This window comes from Sapajus apella, unplaced genomic scaffold, assembly GCF_009761245.1.
Source record: "Sapajus apella isolate SASKATOON/1434 unplaced genomic scaffold, GSC_monkey_1.0 scaffold36, whole genome shotgun sequence".
Classification (NCBI taxonomy): domain Eukaryota; kingdom Metazoa; phylum Chordata; class Mammalia; order Primates; family Cebidae; genus Sapajus; species Sapajus apella.
In genome coordinates this window covers 31,006,646-31,028,935 of record NW_022436976.1, presented here as the reverse complement: position 1 = coordinate 31,028,935, position 22,290 = coordinate 31,006,646, and the positions used below count along the sequence as shown (strand labels likewise).

General features: G+C 51.2%; 1 protein-coding gene across 1 annotated transcript; it reads left to right on the top strand.

Annotated features, from left to right (window-relative positions):
- The first annotated feature begins 968 nt into the window (after window positions 1-968).
- On the top strand, window positions 969-21,806 carry LEXM (lymphocyte expansion molecule). Its single transcript, XM_032296357.1, has 11 exons — window positions 969-1,038; window positions 1,848-2,031; window positions 2,803-2,890; window positions 3,319-3,483; window positions 3,684-3,806; window positions 7,636-7,773; window positions 7,888-8,031; window positions 9,966-10,127; window positions 11,059-11,184; window positions 13,241-13,374; window positions 21,326-21,806. The coding sequence occupies exons 1-11, from the start codon at window positions 969-971 to the stop codon at window positions 21,396-21,398; spliced, it is 1,407 nt and encodes a 468-aa protein (XP_032152248.1). The 3' UTR covers window positions 21,399-21,806.
- Window positions 21,807-22,290: the final 484 nt, after the last annotated feature.

Below are 22,290 nucleotides of genomic sequence, written 5' to 3'. Positions count from 1 at the left end.
TTGGTCACTCCTCCATGAGTCCTGGAGCCAGGAGGCTCAGGCCAGAAGACAAGCAGCAAGAATACCCGAGCAGACCCAGGGCTGGCTGAAGTGCACGGACTGGAGCATGTGCATGTCCACACCTCGCCAACACCTCGAAACAGCCCTCCTGGGAAGCTACAGTCATATGTCCATGTCACATTACTTTCAGGGCAGGGACCACATCTGGGTCCCAGGCACTCTGCACGATGTCTGCCCAGAGTGGGTGCCAGAGGCGTCTAGGGCCCGGCTGAGTCCTGACTATCTCTGTCACAGAAGAGGAAATCCAAGTTGGCAGGGGTAACTTGCCCAGGGCCAGCAGCCAGGAAGTGGCAGAGCTGGATTTAAATGTCTCTTCAAGGGATTTATGTGTTATTGGGTAGTTGGACTAGATGCATGTATTCATTCACTTGTCATTCAACAAATATTTCCTGAACATTTACTATGTGCTATATGCTGCACCAGGAGGAAATGAGACAAGTCTCTGTCCTCAGGCCTCTGTAAGGTCCCTATCCAAGGGCTAGGGACGACCTTCAGTTAAGCTCCTGCTGTGTGCAAAGGGTATTATGTAAATCAGGTCATTTCATCCTCCTAGCAGCCTGGGAGACAGAGATGATTAGTTTCACTTTATAGAATGAAACCGATAATGCTGAGACTCAAAGAAAGAAGTGGCTTGCTCAAGGTCCCATGGCTGGGAAAGGCAGAGTCTGCTTAGATGACCCAGGCTACCTGTTCCTGAGGCCTGACACCTCTGACCATCAGCTCAGTGGTGCAGTGCAGACGCTCTGCCAGCTATGGCCATGTGCCCGTCAGGCCATGTGCCCAAGAGTCCAGCTCTCAGCTGTGCTGGGGAGAGCCACACTTCTTATTTAATTACTGGCTTGGGATGTCAGAAGGGCATTGGGTGGGGCCTGGCAGAAGACCTACTGTGCCTCTGATCCAGCTTCACCATGGGCCAGAAGCAGGACCTGTGGTACAACTTATACCTTTCTGGCTTCAAGGCTGCCACCATGGAATGGGGTATGGATCTCTGCCCCACCTTTGCCTAAGACCTTTGGGAAGATCACAGGCCATCATGGGAGAAATTAGACAATCTCAGAACATGGCTGTGGAGCACTGGTGGAGGGGGTAAGGAAGGAGGGAAGAGAGAGCTGACTACGTATGAATTGCAGGTATATGTGGGGCACATACCCTCAATTCCTTTCTTTACGTGGAAAGTCATCCATATGCTTCAATATTGAGTTTGGAATTCTCCTCCAGGAAGCCTTCCCCGACCTACCTACCCACAGGCTGGGTCAGAGGCCTCCCTCTCTCATAGACCTGACCACAGTATGTGGTCACTGCTTCCCCCATTACTTTCAGGGCAGGAGCCACATCCGGGTCCCAGGCCCTCTGCACGATGTCTGCCCAGAGTGGGTGCCAGGGGTGTCTAGGACCCGGTTGAGTCCTGGCTATCCCTGCAGTCTTGCCCAGCCCTCCACCCTCTGGCTTTCCTCGTCCCGTCCCCCTTACTTCTGCTCCCCTGACTCCTGGAGTAGAGAAGGACCTGGATGTCCTTTGCCCAAGTCTGCCCTCTCTGTGGGCCTCAGTTTCCCATCAGCACAAGGTGAACATTTAAGAGGTTCTTTCTGAGCCTAGGCAGGCTCCATGCAGGGCTCTGGGACAAAGCCAGAAATCGGAAACACTTCCTCAACAAACGACCCCACTCGATGGCATCCATGTTAAATACAAGAAGGGCCATTACATCTGCAGGGGCCAGGGAAGGACCCTGGAAATGTGCAGGGACAAGTGAAAAATCAGCAGGCTACATGCGCACGCTGGGGCGGGAGGGCGTGGCCCACAGCTCCGAGGCGCATCACAAGGCCTGGTTGCCGTGGTAGCGGCAGAGGCAGCCGCGGAGGCCCGCGGGAAGGCCAGGACCCCGCAGGAGCTAGTGGCTAGTGGCTGGAACCGCGCCCACTCCATGGCCACCAAATGGTTCACTGGTGCGCCCTTCGGGGTGCAGAGCCACAGGTAGGGTCTGTTTGCATCCTGGGCTCACGCCTATGGTCTAAGGCAGCCGCTGCCCACCCCGAAGCCACCCTTGACCTCGAGAGAGAGGTCACAGGGTGACCTCCACTTACACAGGGCTGAGTCTGGCAGGGAGGGGAATAAGGAGAGGAGGGTCTGGCAGTGAGAAGGGGCTGGACTTAAACTCTTCTCCCCATACTTACTGCTCTTCCCTGCCCAGGGTTCTTTTACCATCTCGGTGAGTTCTTTAAAACCGTTTCAAGAGCACCTACTCTGTGCCAGGTTTAGAGAGGCCACGTGGCCTGGTCCATAGTAGGCCACTCAGCTCAAACGTGGTGGGTGAGATTTCAGCCCAGGTGTCTGTTTCCCATTCACTCATATTCCACTCTGTCTCTCTCTCACCTACTAGGATCCAGGCACTGTTCTAGGATCTGGGGCCGCAGCAGTGAACACAACAGCAAACTTCTGTACTCATGGAGTTTGCTCTCTTCTTTGGGGGTGGGGTGGATAATAAAGAAAAGTATGTATATTTGTAAAATGTTTGATATTGATAAGGGCTGTGGAAAAACATGAAGCTGGGGGGAGGAGCTGGCGGGTAGGGTGGGGTGGGAGTGGCCTGGAACATTCGAAGCCACTGCAACTCCGCTACTTTTCCTTCATGAGCTTGTTCCAAAGTCACCTCCATAGGCAACCAAATCCCCCATGCTCCAGGCCTGCCCAAGCCAGGGCCAGGGGCCAGGCACAGGCTCTCACTGGGCCTCTGGCCCCCCCTAGGTTTGACATCTCTGCTGTTTATCCCAACCGGAAGAAGCTCAGCACCTTCACTGAGGCCCCATACTCCACGCGTTATTCTGTGGAAGTGGTAAGTTTGCACAGCTTTCCCGATTCCTCCCACAGCGTCTGGCCGCTGTCCCTCTGAGCTGCCTGCTGTGGTGGATGAGCTGAGCTATTGAAGGAGCGTATCTTCTGCATTCTTCCAGCACAGAGCTGGACCTGCTGGGGGCTTCCAGTGTGTTTAATAAGTGAGGGACTGCGCCACTCCCAGCTTGTGCACTGACTAGCTGTGGACTCTTGAAGGAGCTGTTCTGCCTCCCTGCAGTGTGAAGGGCAGTGATGGAGGATGTGATGATGGCACCTTCAGTGCCAAGCCTGGTGGTGTCAGCCACGGTGTTGAGGGTGGCAGCCACAGGGGAGATTGCCTCCGGGCCAGGGTGGTGGCTTGGTAAGGACCTGCTCTGTGGAGGACTGGGCAGGTATGGCTGTCACAGCTCTGACCATGCTCTGACTCAGTCCCACATAGGCCCTGGGACCTACAGCTCCAAGGACACCTGCTTCAGCAAGAAGAAGCTGATGAAGGAGGTGGATACAGGCTGGGCCAAGGCCCAGGAAGCCACGCGGCTGACCCAGCTACCCCACTTCCAGTACCAGGCGATCATGAAAGAGAAGCGGCTGCAGGTGAGGCCTCTGGGCCAGGCCTCTCCCTCTCTGGTGCCAGGTCTTCCTGTCCATTGCAGCTGCTCCGTGTGGCCATCAGTGTCCTACCAGGGCCAGATGGCGATTATCCTTTAAGGAACGCCATCACGCCTTGGGCTTCTTCCTGTGTGGACTTTCCCAAGTTTAAAGCTCTTATCTTCTGCTCTTTTCTCTTGGCACAGGAGCAGAAGCTGGGGCCTGGCTCCTACAACCTCAAAGGCTTCTTAGAACAGCTGCGGGAGAAGCCATGTAGCACCCGGGGGCTGCTCAGCTCTGGGGAGGTTCGCTTCCGAGGACTCATTGGGGTAGGTGTTCTCATGTCTGGAGTCCCGAGCAGAGAGCCTGGCATACATGGGGTGCCCAACAAATTCATTCACTTGTACATCCATCCAGCAAGCCAGGAATAAGGGTGAAGTGCCTCCTAAGTGGCATACACTGACCGAGGCCTTGGGGATCTAGCAGTGACGAAGACAAGGTCCCTGCTCTCATGAAGTAGATATCCTAGTAGGGGAAACAGTAGTACAAAGAAGGAAATAGAATACATATATAAGCAGGGCTGTGAGCACAAATGAGACAGGGAAGGGACAGACAGTGATGGTGGTGCAATTGATAGAGGGTGTCAGGCTCTGGGAGGAGGCGACATTTGAGCAGACCTGCAGGTCATGAGCAACGGAGACTTGCAGTGTCTGGTAGAGCATTCTAGGCATTGGAGCAGCAGAGGCTAAGGCCCTGAGGCAGGAACATGCCTGTCGAGTCAGACCTGCAGGCAGGAGGCCAGTGTGGCTGGAGGGCACTGGGCGAGGGTGAGAGGAGGCGAGTGACAGGGCAGAGGAGTGAAGGGCTGGGTCATGAGGACCCTGCAGCTGACGTGGAGCCTTGGTGTTTATTCCAGGTGCTGCCGGGGGGCAGTGGAGGGCTTTGACAGGGGGACCTGACTTACCTTTTTAGAGGAATACCCTTGTGAGGACCAGGGTTGGGAGGAGGCAATGGTGCTGAGAGGCGGGGGTGGCAGCACTGGGGGATGATGATCCCATCAGGAGGACACTGAGTGACGCTGAGGCTCAGTAAGGGCACAAGGGAGAAGGCAGGAGTCACCCCCTTCCAAGGGAGCCAGCGCTGCAGTTTTTGGCCTGGACCTCTCTGTGCTGGACGCTGGTATCCTTCTCCCAGCCCCTCACACAGGCCATGCCATTTCACATGGGGCTTTGCTCCTGCTGTTCCTTCTGCTAGGAATGCCCTTCCTCCTTCAGCAGCCTCTCCCAGGGCACGCTTACTCATCCTGCAGCTCTCAGCTTCCAGAAGCCTTCCTCAGCCCTGCTAGGTGGCGTCTCCCTTCCTAGGCGTCTCCATTGTGGCTGTGTGTTCAGCATCCCTCCCCACTGGACAGCAGCCCCTGAGGGCAGACCACATCTACTCGGTTCCTTCACTGCAGCATTCTGGGGTTCTAGCAGTGCCCGGCACACATAGGCATGCAGGAAGTATTTGTGGACTGAATAAGTGCATGCATCCTAAGTATCAGGTGCTCCAAAACATTCTCTTTAATTCTTTGCAACCACTCCAGAGGAGGCCCTGGAGACTCAGAAAAGATAAGCAGCTTGCCCCAGCTGCTGAGATGCAGACATGGGAATGTCCAGTCCCAGAGCCAGGGCCTTTCTCAACACTGGGAACGCTTCTATGAAGGCTGGAAATTCCTCCTGACACAATCAGGGGATGAGCATCTTCAGGTGCAGAAGCTGTAACTGTAACTCAGGGAGAGGGAATGCCTGGAACATTTAAAAATGTCATTACCGTCCAATCCAAAGTAATAATAGTGGACATGTAGCATGGTGGACATGTAGCATAGCACTTACCATGTACTAATTAATTTCATGTTCATGACAGCCCTATGAAGTAGGCACTATCATTATGTCCATCCTACAGTTGAGAAAAATGGAGTATAAAGTGGCTAAGTAACCTACCACCCAAGGTCATGAATCTATCAGCTGGCAGAAGCAGACTTTTCAATCCCAGGAGTCCAACATGTACCTGGCATTTCATCCACAGGCTTGGCCCCCACAGTTCTTGGACTTTGCTCCCTGATTCTCTGTGGAGGCCAGGGCCTGGGCGTGGGAACTCAGCCTCGCTAATGGCAGGGAACTGGGGTGACAAGCTGACTGTCTTTCCTTCCTGCCTTTGCTCTTTTTGACTGGGGGACCTTCCCACCCTCCCTCATACCTGTCTTTGGGAATCCTTCTCATTCTTCAAAGTCCAGCCTGAAAAAAAGAAAGAGAACAACTTAAAAGTGATGATTTATTCATTCCCATACTCCCCCTCTCCAATTAATCATTCCTGTTTGAGTCCCCAAAGCTCTGACAACATAACGTTCTAGTTAAAACCATGGGCTTTCCCATCAGCCCAAGTGTGGTACTGAATGTCTGAACCTGAAGGTTTTAAGGAAGAAATGGGATTATCCTGACGAAGTGCCCAGCGCTGCGCTTGCCCCTGGGCTCCAGGAGCAGGGCCACTCTGACCCTTGGCATAACCCTCATCTTCAAAGTCTCCCAGGACCTGTGGTGACCACTGCTCACCCACCCAGTGCCTTCCACAGTGCCTGGCAAACAGTAGAGGCTCAGAAAGATTATGGATTTTGGAGTTGAAACCCTCATGCTGTCCCTTTCTGGAGATGGGACGTGGGACATGGAGTTTGCCTCTCTGAGTCTCAGTTTCCCCATCTGTTAGTTGTGGATGGTGCTGACTTGATCTTCCCCAGTCACTGCCAGGACCGAGATGCTGAGGCTTGTGAAGCACCTAATACACCATGCAGCTATCCTTGGGGGTTTTCTCCAGAGCATACGTGGGAACCCCGGAAGGAGACTTGTAGTCCCATTCCTCTGGGAGTGAACAAATCGGATGCCTTTAGCGGTCTGACTCCATGCAGAGGTGCCTGCCCTCTCTGCCCCATCATGCTTCCTCAGGGTCAGATGCCAGGCTCAGAGGTGGGTATAGCCGAGCCATCTGTGGAGCAGCAGTGACCCCGCGTGGTTAAAAGGTGCAGAGCAGCAGAACGCGTCCCGCCAGGTGTCTACCCAAGGTGGACTTCCCTCCTCACTCTGCCTACAAAATCACACTTCTGACCCTGGCAGCCCAGGTCCCAGATGGTCATTCCAATCGGTTCTTAACCTCTCCCCCTGCCCCCCAAGACCTTCAGCCACCTCACCCTGACTTATCACGTGTCAGTGTCGCTATGTGCCAGGCACCTGTGAGCCTCCACTACTGCTGGCACCTTCACTTCCAAGTTTAGCCTCTCCTGCAGGGCCCCACTGGCCCGTCCATGCTCTCTCGCTGCTGCTTCCCTGTATCCCACGCTGGGACATGGTGGGCTCCTGCTACTCCTGAAGCACACGCCATTCCGCCCAGCCCCCTTCACTTCCTTGCAGACATTATTTTACAGACACTCTTTAACTTCATCATCATTTCCTGGAAGAAAGTATTCCTATCCCGTGGTACCAGTATGGACCACGAGACTCAGAAGGCCCGCGGTCACTCAGCTAGGAGGCGGCAGAGCCAGGATCTGAACCCAGAATGGCAGTCCTTCCCTGAAACAGCACACTGAGAAAGCCCTCGTGTCACGCAGGGCTGTGGTGCAGGGGTGTGAAGATTGAAATTGCCAGATCCACTAAAGCAGGCAACGGTCTCAGGTGGTGGGGCAAGAAGGCTTCATTTCCAGGAGAGATGACGTTCGAGCTGGCTTTGCAGGAACAGTGGAATTGTCCAAGGCAAAGAGGGCAGGAAGGGCATTTGGAGCAGTGGTTACAGCACGAGCCAACGAGGGAAGGTTGGGCAGAGTGGCGTGTGCTTGGGGAGCAGCAAGGAGCCCACTGTGTTGGCCAGAGTGTGTGATGTGAGGAGGAAGCAGGGAGATGTCACTTGGACAGGCCATTGGAGCCCAGGGAAGAGGCTGAGCTTGGAGGTAAAGGTGTGAGCAGTGGTGGAGGCTCAGGGGCAACAATGTTGTGTGTCGGAGGGCAGGTAGCAAGCGGGCACCCTCAAAACCCCATTCCCTTCTTGGGGATGGTAATCTCAGGTGTCCCTCAGGAGCACGCTCAGCACAAGGAGTGGTTCTGACGGCCTCTATGCCCCCACCCCGCCCCACAGAACTACTATCCGGGCCCTGGAAATTATGGGGAGAAGGGCAACCCATACACCAAGCTGGAGGAGAATGCCTGGAACCGGTCCCATTCCGAGGGCCTCATGTGCAGGATGAGCAACAAGCCGCACCCCCGGGCTCATCAGGTACCCCCTTGGCTGGCCAGGCCTAGCCTGCCTTCCCGTCCTGGAGGGGCACTCCCAGGGCAGAGCGGGAAGCTGAGCTGTCCTGCAGGCCTCATTGCCTCTGCTGTGCTCTAGGGCAGTGGTCTGGCACCCGGCACCTACTCCATCAAAAGCGGCATTGATACTTACGTGGCACGATCCGTTGGCACTCGTGGTCCCTATGACACTTTCTCTGGTGATCGGAGCAAGCCACTGCCCTATGGGCACTACTCCATGCAGGTGTGTACCTGGGGGGTGGAGGGTGTTCACCCATACCCCAGCAGGATGACAGGCCCCACTAGTCAGCACCAGGAACACCAGCCTGGGTGCCAGGCTCTGCACTGGGCTGTTTCCACACCCCCTCGCTTCACCCTCACAGCCAGGCACATCTGGCTTCCTGTGCTAGGTAAGGAAAACAGGCTGGCCACACGGCTGGAAGGAGCAGAGCTGGGATTTGAACCCAAGGACGTCGGTCTGACTTCACTGCCAGCTCTCTCCTCTGCATTGGCGTGATGTGCCCAGGAGGTGAAGATGGCCCACAGTGCCAGGGGAGCTTGGCCCTGTGAGGAACCTTGATGACACAAGGCGGGGGGGTGCCCTCCTATTTTGGAGACAGCAGGCATTGTAGACCAAGCTAGCTGGGTTAGTGCCAGTGCTCTGTTAACAAAGCAGAGAACAGGGAGGCCCAGGAGGGGAAATTGAGGTAGAATTTTATCTTGATGGACTCCTTCCCGCCCCCATCAAGTCCCTGTGCTGTAACCTCATAGTGCGCTGCGCTTTGCTTGTTTTGTGCTCATAGCCTTTGGAATTAAGTTTTGTCTAATTGCCTGTTTGTCTTGTCTCCATTTTGCATTCTTGCAGTGGGTATGATCAGGCCAGGTAGTAGGCGAGGTGCAGGGGAAAGCAACCTTGTGGAACTTACATTCTGTGGGAAAAGAAACTCATTTATCAATGAATAAAAAAATTCCTGAGTGTGAGCAGGCGATGAGTGCCATGGCAGGGGTGGTGGTTAATGCAGGACTTTGGGGCTAGCTGGTAGGCAGCCACTGAGCTAAGGCCTCGACCTGGCTGCTCCCTGGAGCCTCCCAGACCTCCCCACGACCAGCCACAGAAGGGGTCAAGGGACCCTCCACAGGCACTGTGGCCAGTGCCCAGGCCACGCTGTTTGCTTCTGTTTGTAAAACCTTTTTTTTTTTTTTTTGGGACTGAGTTTTGCTCTTGGTGCCCAGGCTGGAGTACAGTGACATGATCTCGGCTCACCACAACCTCCACCTCCTGGGTTCAAGGGATTCTCCTGCCTCAGTCTCCTAAGTAACTGGGATTACAGGCATGCGCCACCACACCCGGCTAATTTTGTATTTTTAGTAGAGATGGGGTTGGTTTCTCCATGTTGGTCTGGCTGGTCTCAAACTCCTGACTTAGGTGATTCACCCGCCTTGGCCTCCCAAAGTGCTGGGATTACAGGTGTGAGCCACTGTGCCTGGCCACACTTTTTTTTTTTTTTTTTTTTTTTTTAGCTCAGTTTCAAGTTCACAGCAAAATTGAGTGGAAAGCACAAGGAATCCCCATATACCCACTGCCCTCCCCATGACATGTACAGCCTCCCTGACCATCAGCTTCCCACAGCATCCTGGTTTGTTTGCTGCAGTTGAAGAACCTACACTAATAAGTCATTATCACCCCAACTCCGTGGCGTGCCTTAGGGTTCACTCAGGTGGTGTACATTCTGTAGGTTTGGACAAATGTGTGACATGCAGCCACCATTTTAGTATCATATAGAATAGTTTCACTGCCCTCCAAATCCTCTGTGCTCCTCCAGTCATGCTGGTTTTAAATATTTAAGGCATCATTCCTGCTTAGAACAGTACCAGACTCAATACCTGTCCAACAAATGAAAGAAAGAAAAAATGGATGAAAAGGAGCTGGGCTGCAGGGTGTGGCAGGTGCGGGGCGCAAGAGACTAACTCCGCCCCAGCCTGCTGGTTGAGGGAAGGCTGGCTGTTTCCACCAGCCCAGGTCAAGGGGCCCTTGAGACTGGCCTGGCCTCCGGGATGTCTGCACAGCAGAGTAGTAAGTGATGCCCCATTGCTTTTCTCTGGTTGCAGTGGGGGGGTTGGGAAAGAAGCTCTTGATTTTCTTGGCATAACAGATTCCTTTTTCTGTCTTTTTCTCAGAAAAAAAAGCCCAGGGAACTGATGAATTTCAAGAGCTTCGTAGAAGAACTTAACTCACGTCACAATGAGAAACGTGGGGCTTTTTCTAAACTTCCCCGCAACCCGAAAATCCCTACGGAGAGGATTTACTGGTCTACCCCTAGCCAGTGCCCACGCCTTCTGGTCAGTTCGCTGCTATGGCTGGCCTTCCTCTCTTGGAGGGCAGCTCTCCTTCCAGGGCTTGGCGGTTAATTTCATGGGGAAAGCTCAGTCTTGGAATCAGACTGACTTGGTTTCTAGTTCTGGTCTTGGATGTTGGGACACTTCAGATGAGACCCTGTTCAGGCCTCGATTTACACCCCTGTCCTATGAAGATGGTGAAATGGTTATGAGAATTAGATGGGGCTGTGCACTCAGAGCTTGTAGCATGGTGTGTGGTGCCCAGGAAGGGCCTACCCAGTGCTGACCTTCCCCTTCCTCTGGCCTCAGAGTGCTGGAGGATGGGCAGAGGAAACTGGAGCAGGGCAGAGTACAGCTCCCCACTGGAGGGCCTGCCCACCTGCTCCACCCAAGGGAGTGGTGCGCTCTGCCCTGGTGTCAAAGCAGCCCTCTGGGGGTCTGAGCAGGCTCCCCAAGCAGGGTTTGCCCCTTTGAGGCACTTTCCAACCCCCCGCCCCACCCTGCTGAGGTAGGGATTATCATTTACATTTCACTAAAGGAAACTGAAGCCCAGATCTGGAAAGGGATTTGCCCAAATTCTCCCAACAAGGGTGAGAAGGGGCTGGGATTGGAACTCAGCTCATGTGGCTCCAAGTCTGGTGTGGCCTTCTTCCTCAGAAATGGGGTCTTCAGCTGTCTGGGCCCCATTAGACCATGAAGGCCCTTGGGCACCTGAAAAGAGGCATCAGGCCATGGTGGGGGGGGTGCTAAAGTGGGTGGCATGGGTCATGAGGGCCCTTTGCTGGGAGGTAGCTGGGTGCCCCCCACCATCCTTGGCTCAAGACCCAGGGCTGCTGAACGGGCGGAGTCAGCTGCCAGGAGCCCTCAGCTGCCCTGGGCCCAGGCTGACACTGCCACAGCCTTCCAGATTTCAGCCTTCCTTCCTTACTCATAGGCCACGTCTGGCCCTGGTTTCTGGCTTCCACAAGAGAAGAAATGCAGACCTGTCAACCAGCCACCGTTCCTGTTCTCCTCCAAGGGGTCAGGTGCAAAGGCCTGCCAGATGATTTTGGGAAGCTGGGTGAGTGGGTCTGGGGTGGGGGATACGAGGGAATGCTCTTCTGCCTCTACAGCCAACACTGAAGACTCTTTGTCCCCTGCAACCCGTGCTTTGAGTGAGCCACATGCCCTGCCTTTCTTTTCCCCAAGGGGCCTGAGGTCCACTCCCACTCTTATTTTCCTAAGGCATTGGTTCTCAGACTTGAGCTGGTATCAGCATTGCCTGCAGGGCTTGTTAAAACAGATGGCTGGGCCCCGTGTCAGAGCTTCTGATACAGTAGGCCTGGGTTGGGATCTGGGGATTTGCATTTCCAACAAGTTCAGGTGATGGGGATGATACTATTCCAGGGACCACACTTTGAGAGCCAGTGAGCTAAGGAACATCCCACGGCAGCCATGCCGTTCTCTTATTTTCCCGGAGAAACGCTCCTTCCATTTGCTCTTTGTGTTTGTCTTGGGCCTCAGGGGCAGCTGCTGAAGCTGAGCCCTTTCCCATCCCTTGCCTAGCAAGGCCCCTTCCAGCCCCTTCCCTTTCCCACTCTCTTCCTTCTCTCCAGAGGCATTCCCAAGTGTGCAATGTAATCTTTAGTTAGTGTCTTGTAAACCAGCTAAATTCCTGGCCTTGGGCTTTGACCTCATTCTGTTTCTTATTCTACCCCCTCTTCAGTTTGTAAATGCACCTTTTATTGGAGTCTAATAATCACAGAGAAAGGTGCTGAATCCTAAGTGCACAGCTCCATGAATTGTCAGATAATGGCCCGTAGCTACCCCCCAGAGAGTTTAACAGCTCTCATTTCCAGCACCCCAAGAGCCTCCTCAGTTCCCACCTCCACCTGCAATTAGATAGCCTCTTGTCCTGACTTCCAGTAGCACAGGTTTTGAACAGTTTTCCATTTTTAAGGTTTCTCTTGGGTGGGCCTTGCTTGTAACTTATGCGCCTTCCCATCATGCTTCATCCCACTGCCCCATCCTGCACCCTGACACCTGAGCTTTTCCTCTGGGGAACATGCCAGCCACCTCACCTCCCTACACGGTGGCAAGGTCCTCAGCATGCCCAGACCCCAGTGACCAATTCTTGTGAGGACCAGCTGGTTGTCTCCGAATCCTTCCTTTTGTCACCTCTAGCCTGCACCCCACAGGGGAGTAGTCTTTACCTGAGAGCCCCCAAGTGAAATGTTTAGATCAAAGCCAAATGACCCTGCTGCTACCACTGGGCCAGCCACCGGGAAGTGGGAAGGACTGATGTGAGGTCCGGGTTCTGGTGGCTCAGCTGGCCTTGCCCCACAGGGTGGGAGAGCCCCTCTGCTTGCACCCCCAAACCTGGCGCCTCCTGAAACAGGCTTCTCCCTTGTGGGAGGCAACTTCCGTTTAGCATGGGACTAGCTTCTGGGTCCTAACATCTCCGCAGCCGAGCCTTGGGACTGCTTCTCCGCAGATGGCTGGGTTCTTGTCCTGCCTTAATTCTGCCCTTGCTATGTCACCTGGGGCAAGTTGCATCTCCTTTCCCAACCTCTCTGTTGCTGCCTCGAGGATCTGTGACCCAGATAGCTGGGTGGGATGCTGTATTCCCTTCCTAGGGCTGCCGTGAACTAGGTGTCTTAAAGCAACAGACATATATTCTCTGACAGTTCTGGAGGCGAGAAGCCTGAAATGAAGGCGACTGCAGGCCCGTGCTCCCTCCGAAACCTGTTGAGAAGAACCCTTCCTTGCCTCTCGTGGCTTCTCGTAGGTGGCCAGCAATCCTTGGTGTTCTTGGCTTGTAGCCATCTCTCCAGTCTGTCTTTTTGCATGGCTGTCTTCCTGTGTGTCTCTTCTTATGAGGACACCAGTCACTTTGGATGAAGGACCCACCTTACCGCAGTGTGGCTTCACCTTCACTAATGATGTCCTTAGCAACCTTATTTCACATTCTGAGGTACTGGGGTTACTCGGGGTTGGGACCTCAACATCGCCTTTTGGGGGATGAAATTCAGTTCATAATAAATGGAGTAGGGCAGAGTCTGAGGGGAGGAGAGGGAGCCGAGATGCAGTCTCCAAGCCAGGCTTGCTACTGTCCTGCCATCGTCTCCCTGTTGCAGAACCCCGTAGGTGTGGGCCGCTACCTCAACACCTGGCTGATGGAGACCAAGGACAGGCGGCAGCGATATCGGTCCTTATACCTGCCTGGATCCAAACGCTACCTCTCAGACCTGGCCCGGGACATGCTCATGCAGTGAGTGCACTGGAGCTGCAGGAGAAGCGGGGAGGGTGGTGGTGGGGGTCTTACTCTGGGGTGGGCTGGTGGTTCCCCATGTTTGGTTCCCACGGGAACACAGCTTCGGCCCCTGAGGCCAGCCAAACAGCAGAGGCAGTGGAGGGATGTTCACATTCGGATCCTGGCTCTGCCGCTTACTGGATGTATGGGTGGGTCATGTTGCTGAGCTCTGCTGAGCCTCATTTCCTTCAGCTGTCAAAAGAGCAGATGGTGGAGGAGACCTAAATGAAATGATCTGTTGAAAACACTTGGTAAGGAAAAGGTACTCCATCAACCCTAAATCCACCGCCCGCAGCCCACGCAGTCGTCGGCCCTCAGTGGCTTCACCACGTGGAATCTGTTTCTTGGTGTTCATAATAGGGTTGGTAAAACTCATTTCAGGAGATTGTGAAGCCTAAGAAGGAAAAGGTACGTGAAATACTGTGGCAAACTATACAACAGCCTGCAAATGTAAGCTGCTGCCATATTTTATTGACCTAAGAGGCCATCAGTTGCAATGTCCACGAAGCCCTTGCCCTCCTTGGGTTCCTGGCTCAGAAGAATTATGCCAGGAGGCACAGAGGACAGATAACAGGTGTGAAGGATGTTTTAATGCACTTTTTCATTGACTGATTCATTTGAAAAACCTGCCTCATGCTTGATTCTGTGCGGAGCACGTCTGAGCTGCTAATTGTTTTCAGGTGACCAGAAATAGTCTGCCATTCCCTCAATGAAAATTTCATTTCTGCATTCATATTTTTAATGTTTAAGGGTAACTTTTTGTTTTCTGAATGTTCCTTTGATAACAATATGCTCTAGTTTCATGGAGGCAGCACTTCCTCATCTTTTGAAGATATTAAGACAAAATCTTCAAAGGATTAAAGATTAATGTCTTCCTTTTGAAGACATTAAGACTGTTTGCTTGGCATTGTTCCCATTTTTTCCCAAATCTCATTTTTCTGCATGTTCCTTTTGGCCTCAGTCTTCCACATCAGAGGTTTTTCCTCAAATGTCCGGTGATGCTTGGCTATGCACCCCTGTCCAGCTGTAAACGCTTCTGAAGGCTCGGGGACACTTGTTGATTATGGACTGCCACAGTGTGATCAAGCAGGGCGTTGTCACTGGGTGAACTGCCAGTGCCACTATTGTCAGAGCGTTCCTCTTGGCCTTGGCCAGAGCGAGCTTCTCTGGGGTATGTAAGCTTGGCTGTCCAAGCTGTAGAATCTAAGTGGAAGGGAAGAGGCTAGAGTTCTCAATATTTAGTAATCAAACTTCTACTTAATTCCCTGTTTTTTTGTTTTTTTGGTTTTTCTTTTGCGGTGGAGTTTCACTCCTGTTGCCCAGGCTGGAGTGCAATGGCACAATCTTGGCTCACCGCAACCTCCGCCTCCCAGGTTCAAGTGATTCTCCTGCCTCAGCCTCCCAAGTAGGTGGGATTATAGGCATGTACCACCATGCCCAGCTAATTTTGTATTTTTAGTAGAGATGGGGTTTCTCCATGTTGGTCAGGCTGGTCTTGAACTCCTGACCTCAGGTGATCTGCCTGCCTCAGCCTCCCCAAGTGTTGGGATTACAGGTGTGAGCCACCGCACCTGGCAAGGCTTCTAAGAGAGAGTCCACCATGTTGGCCAGGCTGGTCTCAAACTCCTGACCTCAGGTGATTCGCCTGCCTTGGCCACCCAAAGTGCTGGGATTACAGGCATGAACCACCATGCCCAGCTCAATTCCCTGTTTTAAATATGGTACTCGTGATTTCAACTATGCCTGGTGCCATCCTGAACAGAAATCTGTCTCCAGAGAATAAATCTCCAGGCTAAATGAAGGGCACTCATCTGGCTGCAGTCAGTTGGGGAGAGAAACGAGATACAGACTTTCAAACTGATATTCAAACCCTATTTTCTGTTTCACCTTCATTCCCACTTCCAGAGGTACCTGGTGCTGCCAATTCCTTAGTCTTTTGCAGCTGGGGGGATTCTTAGCTTTGCTCTCTACTAATTTGGGGGTTAGCTTTCTTGGGTCTATGAGGTTAGTTACCATTCTTCCATCTGCTTTTCAACTTCCAAAATATTTTTTCTTCCTGCTGCGTCTTCTGTTCTTTTTGCCCTTGTAGGTATATGCCTTATCATTTTTATTCCTTTATTTTGTTTTAGTGAGGTTTCGGGAGGGAAAGAGGTTAATGTACCTATTCGATCCATGAAAAGTGTGGTGAAATTTCTGGGTTTTAAAGGGCAAAATAAAAATCTTGCAGTCTGTAAGATTTTGATTTAGATTACAACCTGCAATCTTAATCAAAGACAGGCATATATCATACTTCTGAAACATAAATGATAGAAAACACTGTTTATAGAAACTCAAACTCAAGGAAAATAATTAGGACAATGTAGAGTCAATGTAGAGACAATGTAGGTAGCTGACCAATCATTCATGTGCAAGGCAAATGAGAGATGCATGTGTTGGGATGTATACCAATAGCATGTTTTCTGAAAATATTACTGGAGGATATACTCCAGTCAAATGAAAAATGAATTAACATGGAGAGCTTAAGAAAGGGGAATACATGGCCGGGTGCAGTGGCTCACTCCTGTAATCCCAGTACTTTGGGAGGCCTAAGTGGAGGGGGGGGGATCACCTGAGGTCAGAAATTCGAGACCAGTCTGGCCACCATGGTGAAACCCCCATCTCTACTAAAAACACACAAAAAATTTGTTGGGTGTGGTGGCACACACCTGTAATCCCAGCTACTGGGGAGGATAAGGTAGGAGAATTGCGTGAACCCAGGAGGCAGGGGGTGCAGTGAGTTGAGATTGTGCCATTGCACTCCAGCCTAGGTGACAAGTGAAACTACGTCTCCAAATATATATATCTGGCTATTCTATATATGGACTCCTGGCCATGTATATGTAACCAACAATGGAAAGAAAGAGTAGTAATATACAAACACTAGGCAAAATAGAATTCAAGGCAAAAATGGTAAGTGGAACACAGATGAGTATTTAATCATGATAAACAATAAAATCCATGAAGAAATTATAACCATGAACTTTTCTTTTTTTGACGAAGGGTCAAGCTGGAGGCTGGAGTGCAGTGGCACAGTCACGGCTCACTGCAGCCTTGACCTCCCAGGCTCAACCATCCTCCCACCTCAGACTTCCAAGTAGCTGGAACTTCAGACTCATGCCACCACACCCAGATCATTTTTGCATTTTTTGTGGACAGGGTTTTACCACGTTGCTCAGGCTGGTCTCAAACTCCTGGGCTCAAGTGATCCACCCACGTTGGCCTTCCAAAGTGTTGGGATTACTGGCGTGAGCCACCATGCCCAGCCTAACTATAAACTTTTACACACTCAAAATATGAGTAACAAAATCCCATAGTAATAATGAGAATTCTTAATAGGCCTGTCTGAAAATTAGACAGCAGGGCACTGCTGGCCTGTGGGAGGGGTGAGGCGCCTCTTCATGGTGAAAGACTCTCCTGCCCAGTGGGACGGTTAGCGTTCCAGGTGCCTGCCCACTGGCTGGGGAGTAGTGGCCCCCAGTCTTTGGGACAATCCCCAAACCCTCCTGCATGTTTTCATTGCCCTCAAGGCAGAAAATGCCAACCCCAATTTAGCTGATTCAATTCAGGATACATTTATTGAGCGCCAAGAACGTGCAAGGAAGTCTGCTGAGATCTCCCTTGAAGGGGGCTGTGTGTGATGGGTGGATGGAGCAGAGGCCTGGGAGGCAGGAGAACAGACTTTCTGTCCCTGTCCTATATAGATCATTTCATCTTTTTCTGGCTTTGAGTATACATCTGTAATGGATACCTATGTTTAAGGCTATCGCTGTTTTTCCAAATTGCTTTTAATTGAGGATAGAGTGTATTGGATGGGGAGAGGGGAAGTACTGTGGGAGTTCAGAGGAGGTAAGTATTACAGTGAATTTGGAGCCTTCCAAGCAGGGAAGCCTGCTTGGAAGAAGTGGCATTTGATCTGGTTCTCAAAAGCTGGGTAAGAGGTGGGCTTGGAAAGGCAATAATGACTGTTAATCGAAGGTTGACTGTGTGCCAGGCACTATACACAAGTCCGTATAAACATCATCTCTCGGTCGGGTGCGGTGGCTTATGCCGGTAATCCCAGCACTTTGGGAGCCTGAGGCAGGCAGATCACCTGAGGTGAGGAGTTCAAGACCAGCCTGGCCAACATGGCAAAGCCCTGTCTCCACTAAAAATACAAAAATTAGCTGGGCATGGTGGCAGGTGCCTGTAATCCCAGCTGCTAGTGTGGCTGAGGCGGGAGAATCAGTTGAACCCAGGCAGCAAAGGTTGCAGTGAGCTGAGATCACACCACTGTACTCCAGCCTGGGTGACAGACAGAGTGAGACTCCATCTCAATTAAAAAAAAAATCATCTCGCGGCCGGGCACGGTGGCTCAAGCCTGTAATCCCAGCACTGTGGGAGGCCGAGGTGGGTGGATCACGAGGTCAAGAGATCGAGACCATCCTGGTCAACATGGTGAAACCCTGTCTCTACTAAAAATACAAAAAATTAGCTGGGCATGGTGGCGCGTGCCTGTAATCCCAGCGACTCAGGAGGCTGGGGCAGGAGAATTGCCTGAACCCGGGAGGCGGAGGTTGCGGTGGGCCGAGATCGTGCCATTGCACTCCAGCCTGACAGCCTGGGTAACAAGAGCGAAACTCCATCTCAAAAAAAAAAAAAAAAAAAAATCATCTCTCATGGACATCACAAAGCCCTGTGAAGTATGTAGTATTGCCTTTATTATCTAGACGAGGACACTGAGTAACTTTCCCAGGGCCACAGCGAGTTACTGACTGTAGCAGTTAGCTATTGCTACATAACAAACCACCCAAAAACTCAGTGGCTTAAAACAATAGCCATTTGTTATTGTTCACGAGTCTGTGGGTTGGCTGGAGGCTGGCTGGTCTGGGATGGTCTTGGATGGAAACACTAGACTCTCTTCCACAGGGACTCTGGCCTTCAGCAGGGTAGCCCAGGCTTGCCCCCAGGGAGGAGGCTGGCGTTTGAGAGAGGACGTGTGCAAGGCCTTTTGCAGCCCAGGCTCAGAATGCCACACCATTGTTTCTTCCACATTCTGTTGGCCAAAGCAAGTTCCACGGCCAGCCCAGATTCAAGGGGAGGGAAAGTGGACTCTGCCCCGTGATGGAAGAGGCTGCGAAGTTGCACTGGAAAGGGCTCCAATGCCAGGAGCTGCGGAGGCCTGCACCATTTTTGCTCTCTGTCTAGTACACTCTCAGAATAGGATTGGATCTCAGGTCCAGCTGGCTCCAAGCTGTGTTCTTTCCTCAAGGGTTTTCTTCTTCCAGGGAGGAGAAAAAAATAGGACAGAAGGAAGAGCATGAGCGAAGGAAAAGAAGCAAAAAGTTCAGGATATATCTGGGAAATACTAAATGGCCCATTTTGAATGATGTTTCAGGGGTGTAGAGGGGAATAGTGGAGAATAAGGCAGGAGAGGTGGTTCGGTCAGTTCTTAGAGGCCTGGAATGCAGAGCTAAGCTGCTTGGACTTTATTCTGAATGTGAGAAGCCACAGGATTCTTTAAAAGTTCAATTTATTTATGTATATATTTTTTCGAGATGGAGTTTTTTGTTTTTTGTTTTTTTTCTCTGTTGCCCAGGCTGGAGTGCAATGGCATGATCTAGGTTCACTGCAACCTCTGCCTCCTGGGTTCAAGTGATTCTCCTGCCTCAGCCTCCCTAGTAGCTGGGATTACAGGCATGCACCACCATGCCCGGCTAATTCCGTATTTTTTTTAGTAGAGATGAGTTTTCACGATGTTGGCCAGGCTGGTCTCAAACCCTTGTCCTCAGGTGATCCACCCTCTTCAGTCTCTCAAAGTGCTAGGATTACAGGCATGAGCCACTGCGCCTGGCCTAAAGTTGAATTTATTATAGTATAACTCACATGCAGTAAAATTCATTCTCTTTAGGTATACAATTCTATGAGGTTTTGTTGTTGTTTTTTGAGATAGGGTGAACACTCTTATCACCCAAGCTAGAGCGCAGTGGTGTGAACACGGCTCATAGAAGCCTCCACCTTCTGGGCTCAAGCAATCCTCAGCCTCCCAAGTACTGAGACTACAGGTGTGCACCACCACGCCCAGCTAATTTTTAAATTTTTTGTAGAGAATTGCTTCTGCCATTCTGCCCAGGCTGGTCTTGGGCACCTGGGCTCAAGCAATCCACCTGCCTCAGCCACCCAGAGTGCTGGAATTATAGGCATGAGCCACCATGCCCAGCCCAATTCTATGACAAATGCATGTAGTTGTCATGCATATCACCACAGGCAAGATCTAGAATATTCTTATCCCCCTTGTGCTATCTATAGTCAGCCCCCTCCTCCCACTGCCCCCTGGCAGCTTTACCATCCCTGGAGTTATGGCTTTTCCAGAATGTCATATAAGTGGAGTCATCTGTGTGTAGAATTTTGTATCTTTTTCTTTTTTGTTATGTGGTGCTCTTGAGATTCAGCCGTGCTGTTGTGCGTATCTGTAGTTCGTTCCTTTTTAACTCTGAGTTGGACTGCATTGTAAGGTTGTGACCCAGTTTGATTATCCATTCTCAAGTTGAGGGACATTTGGATTGTTTCCAGTTTGGGGAATTTTTAATTAACCTGCTATAAACAGTTACATACAAGTCTTCACGTAGACATATGTATTTATGTCTCTCCTGTAAATATCTAAGAGTAGGATTTCTAGGTCACTTGGTGGGTGTGTATATAACTTTATAAGAAGCTGCTGAATACTTGAAATGGCTGGCCCATTTTGGACTCCCACCAGCAATGTATGAGGGGTCTAATGGTTCTGCATCCTTGCCAGCACTTGGTATTGTCAGGGTTTTTTCTTTTCTAATTTTAGCCATTCTAATAGTATATTTCATTATGGTTTGAATTTGTATTTCTCTAGTGACAAGATGTTGAGGATCTTTTCATATGCATCCTCTGATGTCTTCTTTTGGTGAAGTGTTTTCAAATCTTTTGCACATTTTAAACAAATGGGCTGCTTGGTTTCTTATATTCAGCTCTGAGTTCTTTAGATATTCTAGGCATAAGTCCTTTAGTAGATATGTGTTTTGCAAATATTTTATCCCAGATATCCAGAAGGATTTTAATGGGAAGTAATTCTTCTGTTTAAAAAAAAAAAAGCGTGCTTATGGTATTATGGATTGTTACGGGGACAGAGACAAGGAGGCTGCCTCAATGGTGGACATGAGAAATGAGGCACGGGGCCGGGCCAGGGGCCATGGGCATGGCGAGGAGTAGAGACAGGAGGCATGGAAACCCACTGGATGGTGGGAAAGACCCCTCTTACCCTGTGAGTCCTCCCTCCTTTGACAAATATTTGATAAGCACAGGTAATGATCTAGGCATAGGGGAAATACCGATGAAGAAATCCAAGTCCTGCGTTCATGGAGTTCACGTCTTGGGGAGGACAGACAACAAGCAGATACTAAGTGTGTGATGTAAGGGCTGGCAGATGCTCTTTGACACACACAGCAAAGGGTTCTTAGGGAAGTGCCATCTTCAAAGGGCTCATGGGATGGGAGGCTGAGGCCCTGCTGCTGGCCTTCGGGTGCCCTCAGGTAGGTTCCCTCCTCTTTCTGACCCTTGCTCTTCCTCTCAAGGTTGGGTTAGATGATCTTCCAGGAACTATGATTTTATATCTGAAGTGCTTACAAGCCAACTTGGGTGCTTTAATGAGCTGAACTGGGCGTGAATTGGTGGAATCTCATCTTTAGAATGTGTTTTGTTGTAAAGGTCTAGAGGTCATCAATTTTGGCCTCTCACCAATGCAGGATCTTCTGTGAAGCATAACCAACAGGTACCTGTTCATCCCCTATGGGTGTCCCTCCAGGGATAAGGAGCCCGCTCCCCTCCAAACGATCACTTCCATATTTAATTTCTCTTTTTAAAGGGAAAGGATCACACCATTTACTAAGGGGAAGTGCCCTCCAACTGTGGATTACAATTCAGATCCTACTCCTTAAAGCCACATGTGAAGGACAGCTCGCAGTGACTGGAGAACCCAAAGGCCTGAAAACAATTCTGGGGGTGAGAGCATGGGCATGGGAAAGCATGGGTGTGGGAGTGGGGGGTTTTAGGGAAAAGACACACAAGAGTGCCTGGGAGTGGGGAGAGACTTGTGGAGATCACCTTTGCCGGAGCTGTATACCTGAAGGTCACAGTGTCTTCCGGGACAGCTGGGGGCGGATATCTTGTTACAGGAGATCAATTATCCTGAGAATTAACTCAGCCAGTGACATGAACATGGGGGCCAGATAGCAGATGGACTGAAGGGATGGGATGTGGTGGACACTTGTGGGACCCTTTCTATTCTAAAGCCAGAGTGCTTGGCTCCTTGTTTATTAAAGTTCAGAAAGTGGTGGGAGAGTGTAGCATTTATTATACCGCAATTCTAGGACTCTCCAGGAGCACCCCATCACCATCCCAGGATGCTTCTGGACGCTTAGCAGTGCCTCACTGATGAGGAAACTGCTGACCTCAAGCAATGTCCAGCCATGGGGATCATTGGCTTCATCCTGAGTCAGCCCTTGTGGGCCCCCTTCCCTCACTGTTTTATGTCAGTGAGAATGGGAGCAGGTTGTCCCTAGAGGACACTGGGATACTACAGCCTCGTCCACAAAGCTCACATAATGATTAAAAAAAAAAAATACTTGAAACACTTTCTTCAGTGCACGAGCATCTTACAAAAAGCAGTTTTTCAAAAAGCTGGACACGGTGGCTCATGCCTATAATCCCAGCACTTTGGGAGACCAAGGCGGGTGGGTCACCTGAAGTCGGGAGTTCGAGACCAGCCTGAGCAAACATGGAGAAACCCCATCTCTACTAAAAATAACAAAATTAGCCGGCTGTGGTGGC